The sequence below is a fragment of the Etheostoma spectabile genome, chromosome 8 (assembly GCF_008692095.1).
Source record: "Etheostoma spectabile isolate EspeVRDwgs_2016 chromosome 8, UIUC_Espe_1.0, whole genome shotgun sequence".
Taxonomy (NCBI): Eukaryota; Metazoa; Chordata; class Actinopteri; order Perciformes; family Percidae; genus Etheostoma; species Etheostoma spectabile.
The window spans coordinates 25,039,224-25,050,087 of record NC_045740.1 but is presented as its reverse complement, the minus strand read 5'-3'; the positions used below and the strand labels follow the sequence as shown (position 1 = coordinate 25,050,087).

The window sequence follows — 10,864 nt, the reverse complement described above, 5'->3', positions numbered from 1 at the left end:
TTTACCTGGATAAATAAAGGTTAAATAAATAAATAAAATTATGATGCTCAAAAGGGATGCATAATACAGAAAAGGATAGGCATTAAAGGGCAGTCAGTTTTACCTAATGTTGTCAATCCAGCAGTCTACACCTACAGGCATGAACATGTTGAGGTCAATCCACAGAGAGAACCAATGTTCAGTTTTCTTGTAGCACATCCAGTGGACCAATGTCGGCTTGTCTATCTTAGCTTCCAGACGGTTTCCCAAGTTCCCTGGCACTGGACACACACAAACACACACACACACACATCACATGAGTGACTCACATTGCTAGGTAGGCACTGAAAGAATACTGTAGGTCAGTATTTCCCAACCTGGGAGTCGCAACCCCTCCACTGGTCACAAGAGGAATGTCACAAGACGTTTAATGGAATAGGAGGAAGTAAAAGATATTGTTCTGCTACAGTGCCTTGCGAAAGTATTCGGCCCCCTTGAACTTTTCAACCTTTTGACGTCAAACATAAGATATAAAATTTTATTTTTTGTGAGAATCACAAAGTGGGACACAATTGTGATCTATTGGATATTTTAAACTTTTTTAGCAAATAAAAAACTGAAAAGTGGAAAATGATTCGGCCTCCTTTACTTTCAGTGCAGCAAACTCACTCCAGAAGTTCAGCGAGGATCTCTGAATGATCCAATGTTTGTCCTAATGACTGATGGTGATAAATAGAATCCACCGGCGTGTGATCAAGTCTCTGTATAAATCCACCTGCTCTGTGATAGTCTCAGGGTTCTGTTGAAAGCGCAGAGAGCATCATGAAGACCAAGGAAACACCCAGGCAGGCCGTAATACTGTTGGAGAAGTTTAAAGCCGGATTTGGATACAAAAAGATTTCCCAAGCTTTAAACACCAAGGAGCCTGTGCAAGCGATCATTTTGAAATGGAAGGAGTATCAACCACTGCAAATCTACCAAGCCCTGGCCGTCCCTGTAAACTTTCAGCTCAGACCAGGAGAAGACTGATCGAGATGCAGCCAAGAGGCCCATGATCACTCTGGACGAACTGCAGGAACTACAGCTAGGTGGGAGAGTCTGTCCATAGACACAATCAGTCGTACACTGCACAGCATCATGGTTTGGGCCTGCTTTTCTTCAGCAGGGACAGGGAAGATGGTTCAAATGGAGGGGAAGATGGATGCAGCCAAATACAGGACCATTCTGGATGAAAACCTGTTGGAGTCTGCAAAAGACCTGAAACTGGGACGGTGATTTATCTTCCAACAAGACAATGATCCCAAACATACAGCAAAATCTACAAAGGAATGGTTCCCAAATAAACGTATCCAGGTGTTAGAATGGCCAAGTCAAAGTCCAGACCTGAATCCAGTCGAGAATCTGTGGAAAGAACTGAAACTGCTGTTCACAAACACTCTCCATCCAACCTCACTGAGCTCCAGCTGTTTTGCAAGGAAGAATGGGCAAGAATTTCAGTCTCTCGATGTCTAAAACTGATAGAGACATACCCCAAGCGACTTGCAGCTGGAATCGCAGCAAAAGGTGGCTCTACAAAGTATTAACACAAGGGGGCCCAATCATTTTGCACGCACCACTTTTCAGTTTTTTATTTTCTAAAAATGTTTAAAATATCCAATAGATTTTGTTCCACTTCACAATTGTGTCCCACTTCTTGGTGATTCTTCACAAAAATTAAAAATTTTATATCTTTGTTTGAAGCCTGAAATGTGTCATAAGGTTGAAAAGTTCAAGGGGGTCGAATATTTTCGCAAGGCACTGTACATAAATACAACAAAAAAAAATTTGGACCTTTCTCTAAAATGTTTTTTATTTATTTTTTTATAAATATTATGCGATTTCGAGCCTCTAGTAAGTAAGGAAATGAAACAATCTAAAAAGTTTAGAGGCAAAAATCACTCTTTGGTAAATACAAGTAAGCTGCTGGGCAACTTTTTCTGATTTTCAGGGGTAGAAAAGGTTGCTTTAAAATATAAATACATAATAATATATGTAACAATGTAAGTATGTACAATCTTAACTTTGGCCCATGCTCCTTCATTTCATAACTGAATGAGGATTTTGAATATTCACAATGACCCCATAACCTTTATTTGTGTTGAAAATTGTTTTGCAAAATATCTTGCACAATGTGTCACATTATAATGGATATAAAAACAAGTAAAGTGCATATTAAAATGTTTATTAGGAGAAACTGGTTGTCAGATATTTGTTGATTTGTTAACTCCCCTGCAGTAAATTGGGTGGATCCTGGTTTGGACAACGACCTTTTGACTGCAAACAAAGAGTCATAACCCCCAAATCTGATTCCTAATAATGGCAATGTACACAAAACGTAAGGTCTTAAATAACAAATCAGTTTAATCTTTCACTAAGTAGACACCAAGTTTGCCCCAAAACCTGTAATAACACCTAAAATATGTGTAGAAGATAAAGAAGGATGTGCAGATGGTGCATGTGTTTTTATTGTAACATATTACAATCAAGGGACAATAATACATTATTTTACTGCCTTTAGACGTCCCAGACTAAATGCTATTGGGTGACATGTTTTTTGTAGTAATTTAAAGGCCAGTAGTTAACAACACTACCACATGTTGCTGTATATTACTTTTGCACGTAAAACCTTTGTGCTGTCTTACTTACAATCGCAGGTACACTCTGGCCATGTTTACTGTTAAATGTTGTAACTGTTGAATTCTTCCAGAAGGCAAACATTTTCAGCTGTGTGTGAAGGGAGTGAAGGAAGCTGAGCGGTTAGACATAATAGAGATTTCTCTTCACTATGTCTATGGTTAGACACAGCTGCTTCAGCCATGTTTTTTATCTGAAAAAATAACCCAGAATTTTCCCAGCATGTATAGCTGATTAGACAGCTTTGTGCAACAGATGCATTTAGAAGTTTGATCTAAGCCACACTAGTCAAAGCCTATCTTTGTCAAACTGGTCCCAGGCCACATGAAGAGAGAAGGACAAAAAAACATGTTATCTACAGTACAGAGGGCCTTAACATCATGTGTAGAAGTTGTATTGGTCCCTCCCCCAGATTATCAGACCAAAACTGGAAGGTGTCACTCTTTGGGTAATTGTGAAGCTACATTTAAAACAAAATTTGTTGTCTTGTGCCTTTTTAAGCTGTGGCCTATAACAAAAACTAGGCCTATACTGCACAGCATACTATTTCATTAAAACCTCAATCTTACGGATAAAAAGTAGGAAGACCCAGAAAAATATCGGTGGAATAGTGACCATTTCAATCACTGTCGTGGCTCTAACTCAGACTTTGAAACACAGGGTCAAAGGTAGGTCTAGAGATTGCAGTGTAGACCTCCCTGATAGCCTAGACATCAAAAGTAGAAAAATAAACTACTTGGCCGATGTTAACCCCTCGTTTCGCCCACTTGCTGTGCAATTTTGACTGTGTCGTAATTTGATTCAAAACAAAGGTTATTTAGGTAGGCCTATAACGTTCTATTAAATGCAGTGGGCCAAGTACAGAACCAAATGTAGCCTATTTAAAGTTGACACAGAGCCTCAAGGTTAGCAAATCATTATTGAGACCTTAAAGAGAGATTTTGAATAGTTAAAAATAGTATGACGTCCAAAATTCTGAATTGTTCCATTAACGTTAAACTACGCTTACCGATAATTAGTGGTGGAGTGCTGTTGCTTGGTGTTCTGGCTTTGGCGTTTGGCGGGAAGACGACGTTGACGATCCAGAAACCTGACGAGTGATGAAGCCCCAGTAGACACACAACCAGCAGCACCGAGCAGAGGTGTCCTGCGGGTGCCATGTTTCTTTCAAATAGCTGTGGTGTTGGACGGAGCTTTGTCTCGGTGTGTGTGTGTGTGTGTGTGTGTGTGTGTGTGTGTGTGTGTGTGTGTGTGTGTGTGTGTGTGTGTGTGTGTGTGTGTGTGTGTGTGTGTGTGTGTGTGTGTGTGTGTGTGTGTGTGTGTGCTGCTGGAGGCGGAGGGAGAGGCGGTCCGGGCAGAAACCGTGAGTTCACACAGACTGGAAACGTTATTACCTGGCCAACTGTAATAGTAACTATACTCTGAAACACCGGCTTTACAATAAGGATGATTAATGAAACAGTCACCGGCCCACGCAAACACACGCAGGCGGGCACAGGGACAAATAGAACGTGTAACGTTTGTTTACCCGTTGCCCTATTGATCCAGTCACACGTATTTGGAAATGATTGACAAAGTCTATGATCTTTGTCAGTCTGTCATGTCTGTCAGTGATACAATCATGTCAATCACAATCGTCATGGGCGGTGCTAAACTCCGCACAGAGCCACTGCAATAGTCTGTCTGTCTGTCTGTCTGTCTGTGTGTGTGTGTGTGTGTGTGTGTGTGTGTGTGTGTGTGTGTGTGTGTTGTATGTCTGTCTGTGTGTGTGTGTATGTCCGTGTGTGTGCGTGCGTGCGTGTGTCGTAGCCTAGTATAACTCCGATGTGACAGATAGTCTTGCACTGAATTTACCCTGCAGAGCTCCGAGGACCAGGTAACCATAGTCCTCAGAAATTAGCCACATTTTAAATTCCAACGCAACGAAAGCAGAAGGAAACGGAAAATTCATTCATTCATTCAGAATTCCCTGCAGCATCGGAGCACTCCCAGTGCAACGTGAACGATATAGACGATGTAGACGATATAGACGATATAGACGATGTAGACTACCTTATACTAAAGCTTATACGTTACCATGGCAGTGGTACACCACAGCTGCCGCTCTCACCGTTCTGCTACGCTGGTTCCGGTCCATTTCTTTTCCATCATTGAAATCGTAGCCTACTCGGCGTTTTACAGATGCAGGAAATACAAGAACAGAACTTGAGCTGAAGTTGTTGATTTTGTTTGAACTTTATTTCATTTAAACTTTCACAGTTGATTTGGCGTGTGGGAGGAAACCGAAGCACTCTCGGAGTACAACCCACGCGGACACACCCCTCCCCACCCGGAGCCCCCACGTGGCCCTGATATGAAGTAAATAGGGTGCAAAACGTGAGAGCGCGTAGATGCGCTGTCCCAATTTCAAACAGTATTATTGTTATTATTATTATTATTATTATTATTATTATTATTATTATTATTATTATTATTTATACACGTTAATTCCAAGCATTTTTTGTGTTCACCCTGAAAAAGTGCATTTACTAAGGGCATTTACTCAAAAATCTCTATCTTGGTGTTTGGTGTTTTTTGCCTCCAACCTCTCCTTTCAAGGGAATCTATCTATCTATCTATCTATCTATCTATCTATCTATCTATCTATCTATCTATCTCTCTATCTATCTCTCTATCTCTCTATCTATCATCTATCTATCTATCTATCTCTCTATCTATCTATCTATCTATCTATCTATCTATCTATCTAGAACTGACCATAGCTCTCACCGAATTTTAATTTTGGTATCTCGTAATTTAGCAGATTTCTTTTTATTTAGTTGTTCAGAATTTCTGATAACAATTATTTCAGTAATTCACAAAAGCAGATCAGTTTTTTTATGACACTTATCTAAGAATTTCTGAATTGATAGCTAATTATCTAAGGCAACTTTTCCAAAGTGAATTATTACGTTTCCGTACATTTCATTCCAGCCTTACTCTAACTATAAGGTATGCTGATTATGGATTCCTGTAATAATTCCAGTTCTAACCAAACGCACATCAACGTTGAGTTGACAACCTTCAAGAAGAGGGCGCTAACGGCGCCAGCATGACAAACAAGCGCCTGAGATTCATACAGAAGAAGATGACTAACCCGGAAGTAGGCGAGACCTTAATTGTTCTGTAGATGAAGAAGCTAGCCGCTAGCCTCTCGGTGCTGCACGCTCTGTTTCTGTCTCTAGCCGATCAACATGGTCCAACTGGTGGGTTCCCTCCGAAAAGAACTGGCTGACTCCCTTTCCACCTGCAAGGTGCTGGTGGTAGGAGCGGGGGGGATCGGCTGCGAGCTGCTGAAGAACCTCGTCCTCACCGGCTTCAAGAACATCGAAGTGGTCCGTCATACATAGCTGTGTTTGTTTGTGTGTGTCTGTTAGCTTGCTTGCTATCATGCTAGGTCTTTGTGCTGGACAGACTGCGCCTGCAGGTATGCGGTCTCCGGCTAACTCCACGGACATGGCATTTAAATATGTAAAACTTACGAGGGCTCGTGGTGGTTTCTTGTTATCCCCTCCGCCCCCAAGTGCATATTCTAGTGGACAGGCACGGCTATGAAGTTGTACAAATACGAACACTGCCGTAGCAGTTGTAGCTGTAGCATTTGGCGCCATTAACACTGCTAATGGCAAGTTAGCCGGACAACTTTGAAATGTTGTGGCCAGCTAACGTTATGCGGCTGGCGGGTTAGCGGCTAAATACCAGACACTTGGACACCCCGATTGTTTGGTGCGACAGCTTATGTCGTGCTGCAAATTTTTGATATTTGTGTCTGTTAATTACATTCTGTGTCATTTCAACAGAACAAGACACATTCATTGTCAAACAAATACACAACCAGCATAACTTCACGTTTGATTGTGTACTGTAGTCAAATGAAAGAAGAGCTCTGCGGAAGTCTGAAAGCAGTACAGTAAACAGTAGAGGTCTAAAGATGAAAATCACAAGATGATTATTCCTACTACCTTGTCAGTGATGTTACTGTTGACTGTTTGAATCAAGGTTTTACGTTTGTGATCTTAACTCCTGTTGTTTTTACTGTTCTTATTCGTAACAAAAGCAATGAGACTGACTTTTGAAATGAACCCTCTGAAACTGTAAGATGAATATATAATTCAATGGTGTCTTCACAGTAAAGGGTAGCATATTAACACAGTAACATTTGCAGAGATCCATCAGTATTTTTTTTTTTTTAAAGATATGGAGAATACCTTTTTATTATATAGTGGATTTGTTACATTTTGTCATGTGTACAGGCAGATAATTTTATCCAAATTTCAATATAAACAAATTGCTTTGTTAAAAGGGGTCACAGTGTGTACTTGTGCAACAAGTTGATTGTAATAAACTGCTGCCATGTCCCATTACATGTAAAAAGGATTGACATTAGAACCCTATTAATTTCGACAGATTGACTTGGACACAATTGATGTCAGCAACCTGAACCGCCAGTTCCTTTTCCAGAAGAAGCATGTTGGCAAGTCTAAAGCACAGGTATGTAAATATCAGGGAATCAGCCTTTTGCCGCTGTAGTGTTGTTAATCTTGTTTGAACTAACAATGTGTTGTATGTTGAACGCGCTGCAATATGAGGAATATATGCAATAACGTTGAATATTGCGATAACGACATTACTCACTTTCAGAATTCTGCTAAAATACGACAAATGGCTTGTTGAATTTAAAACAAATGAAAGGAAATCGTTTCCAACATTCTTTTATTGAGCACATTCAAAAAATAATTGAATAAAAAAGGCATTACTAAAAAAAATGACAGTTATATTTAAAGTGTGATTTCTATTGATATTTTCTTTCAACAAACACAAAAAATCTCGGAGCGTCTTTTGCGATATGTCACAGCCTTACATACGGCCGTTGATATTGGGCTAACGCTAATAAAAAAAAAAGAAGACATTTTGCAGCCCTATTTCTGGTACACCACACCGTAGATTAAATGGTTTTTGGTGTGTGCTGTTGTACATGTTCTGGCTCAGTAGGTTGCTTCGTTCCTGTTGTTTTGCAGGTGGCCAAGGAGAGCGCCTTGCAGTTTTGTCCCACTGCAAATATCACTGCCTACCATGACAGCATCATGAAGTGAGTTCAGTCAGTCCGTTTCATTAAATTAATTAAAGTGTTGCAGACTTTGTCAGTAGGGTCAGTCATGTTTTTGCTGCTATATTATTGTGCTTGGTTGATGGGTTGTCCTTTTTGATTTGGAACTTGTGTCACCTCCCAACAGCCCTGACTACAACGTGGAGTTCTTCAGAAACTTCATGCTAGTCATGAATGCTCTGGACAACAGAGGTATTCTCACGGGACCTTACTACTCAGACACACTGTGTTACTCCTAACTGCCAACGCATTCAAATGTTGAGGACAATAAAACCCTTTCTGTCTCTCTGTAGCGGCCCGTAACCATGTGAACAGGATGTGCTTGGCAGCAGACATCCCTTTGATAGAGAGTGGCACTGCTGGATACCTGGGACAAGTCACAGTCATCAAGAAGGTAGAACATGCACATCAGTATGTTAGTGTTTATCCATCACAACATCCATTGCATAGATTTCCTATTGAGTAAAATGTTGATGGGCTCGGACTATAGCATCTTTCAATGTGTCTCTGTCGTCCTTCTTTTTTTCCCTACCTTTCCCTTCTCTCCTTGTTCCCTTGTCCACAGGGGATGACGGAGTGCTACGAATGCCAACCTAAGCCCACCCAGAAGACCTTCCCAGGATGCACCATCAGAAACACACCGTCTGAGCCCATTCACTGCATTGTCTGGGCCAAGTATCTCTTCAAGTAAGGCTCATCATAACTAAGTACGAGAATCATTAAAGCTGACAACAATTCAAATACATGGCTCACTGCACAATAAACCTTCACTAGACTGGCCCTATGTGGCGCTGAACAAAAGAGAACAGCATGCTGTGTCCTATTGGTCATCTTGCATTGTTTGTCTATTGCTACTATAGCCAGCTATTTGGAGAAGAGGATGCAGACCAAGAGGTTTCACCTGACACAGCTGACCCAGAGGCTTCATGTGAGTGAGAGCGTGGCATTGTAATCGTTTAGAAATATCTAATGAGTTATAGAGGTGTGACGAGATCTTGTCCCACAATAAAATTCATTTTTCTCATCAAGGTTAAAAGTTGTCTCGCGATATCGGTACACAAGTGCAAAATTATGTCGGTACTATCAAGGAACAATTCACATTAAATCAATTGGTGCCAAATCTTGGTACCTCAAAGCGCGTAAGCTCAAGCTTCTCTGTCCTCTCTGCATGTTTCACAGAGAGCGGGGCACAGCTCTGACACACAGACACACACGCACGCACGTAGAGGTGCTGTGCAGACTGAACGAAAGGGCCTCTGCAGTTTGTTAAAGTCTCAGTGGGAATGCTGGGTAAGCAGACACAACTTAGTTTTCCAAAGTTCACGCAGACGGCGTTTGCTGCAATATAACAGCGAGATTGCCATGCAGTTAATGTTACACTTCTGAGACAGACAGGGGTTCTCTGTTGCCCTGGAGAGTGACTGACGGGTACAAGACAAAATCATTCATATGCCCTGGTGACAGACTGACAGGCTGAGGTTGCAAGCCAAGAGGGCTTTATTACTATAGCACCTTTTAGCAACAAGGTAATTGTAAGTGCTTTACATAAAACATTAAAGAGCAATTAAAAACGGAAATGAAAATAAAACCCAAGAATACAAGTTACAGTGCAGTGTAATGAATAGATAAACTTTTAGATTTATAGGTTGTAGGGATGGGTTTGGGAGGATAGAGGGGCGCTGCAGTTATTAGGTCTGAAGAGGTTAGTTATACAGGAGTAAAGTCATTTGAGTTTGTGGCAAAACCTTTTTACTGCGCTAATTTTTCATTTTGTGACTTGATTGAATAAAAGACTATTTTTCCAGTGATATTTCAGCATTCACGTTTCCTTTTGTTAGTCTTGTTCTCGTGAACCCAGTCTCGTCTCGTGAACTGAGTGTCTCGTCACACCCTAATGAGTTCTATTTCTATTGTTCTTATATTTGATCTGGCGGTTTGGGGAAGCAGTTGTAAAATGTAAGTGTGTGTTGTCTAAACAGGGAATCCAGAAGACACGGCAGCTCGCGCCACAGCCTCAGAAAAGGATGGCGACATCAAGCGAGTCTCCACCAAGGAATGGGCTCGCTCCACGGGATACGACCCTGTCAAACTCTTCAACAAGGTACCAGTCAGACAAACTCGTACCATGGTTTCAGAAATTCAAATGCAGACCATGTAAGTGTGTTGCATACCCCAACTTTCTTTTTAAATAACAAGTGTGCTTGGACGCTCTTGTACGAGCGTCTGTACTAATTGGAACATGTAGGATTAGATATTGTCTAATGTGCACATAAAGCTTGGCAATATATCAATATTATATTGCACCGGTATATGAGACTAGTTATCATCTTAAATTTTGGATATCGTATAATGACACATGTTGTCTTTTCCTGAGTTTTAAGGCTGCATTACAGTAAAATAATGTCATTTTGTGACTTTACTAGACTGTTCTATTATTTGCTTTCACCCACTTTTGTAATTATATCCACATTGTTGATGATTATTTATCGAAAATCTCATTGTGTAAATTCTCTCTAAAATATCGTGGCAATGTGCGCCCGGAGAGCTCAGTTGGTTGAGCGGGCGACCATAAACAGTGCCTTGCAAAAGTATTCAGCCCCCTTGAACTTTGACCTTTTGCCACATTTCAGGCTTCAAACATAAATATATAAAACAATAATTTTTTTGTGAAGAATCAACAAGTGGGACACAATCATGAAGTGGAACAAAATGAATTGGATATTTCAAACTTCAACAAATTGAAAACTGAAAAAATGGGCGTGCAAAATTATTAAGCCCCCGATTCCAGCTGTAAGTCGCTTGGGGTATGTCTATCAGATTTGCACATCTAGAGACAGAAACTTTTGTCCATTGCTCCTTGCAAAACAGCTGGAGCTCAGTGAGGTTGGATGGAGAGCGTTTGTGAACAGCAGTTTTCAGTTCGTTCCACAGATTCTCGATTGGATTCAGGTCTGGACTTTGACTTGGCCATTCTAACACCTGGATACGTTTATTTGTGAACTATTCCATTGTAGATTATGCTTTATGTTTTGGATCATTTACTTGTTGGAAGACAAATCTCCGTCC

General features: G+C 40.7%; 2 protein-coding genes across 2 annotated transcripts in view; one reads left to right on the top strand and one right to left on the bottom strand.

Annotated features, from left to right (window-relative positions):
- LOC116694194 (phosphatidylcholine-sterol acyltransferase) overlaps window positions 1-3,812 on the bottom strand; it is a 14,790-nt gene extending 10,978 nt beyond the window's left edge. The window contains exons 1-2 of the mRNA XM_032523747.1: window positions 3,662-3,812; window positions 104-260 (exon numbers count right to left, since the gene is read on the bottom strand). Coding sequence (XP_032379638.1) covers window positions 104-260; window positions 3,662-3,812 — 308 coding nt within the window. The remainder of the gene's footprint in view (window positions 1-103; window positions 261-3,661) is intronic.
- A 1,939-nt stretch (window positions 3,813-5,751) lies between these two features.
- Window positions 5,752-10,864, top strand: part of uba2 (ubiquitin-like modifier activating enzyme 2) — a 15,084-nt gene continuing 9,971 nt past the window's right edge. The window contains exons 1-8 of the mRNA XM_032523740.1: window positions 5,752-6,026; window positions 7,099-7,182; window positions 7,710-7,780; window positions 7,926-7,990; window positions 8,092-8,192; window positions 8,364-8,485; window positions 8,659-8,726; window positions 9,778-9,899. Of these exons, the coding sequence (XP_032379631.1) occupies window positions 5,886-6,026; window positions 7,099-7,182; window positions 7,710-7,780; window positions 7,926-7,990; window positions 8,092-8,192; window positions 8,364-8,485; window positions 8,659-8,726; window positions 9,778-9,899 (774 nt within the window). The 5' untranslated portion in view covers window positions 5,752-5,885. The remainder of the gene's footprint in view (window positions 6,027-7,098; window positions 7,183-7,709; window positions 7,781-7,925; window positions 7,991-8,091; window positions 8,193-8,363; window positions 8,486-8,658; window positions 8,727-9,777; window positions 9,900-10,864) is intronic.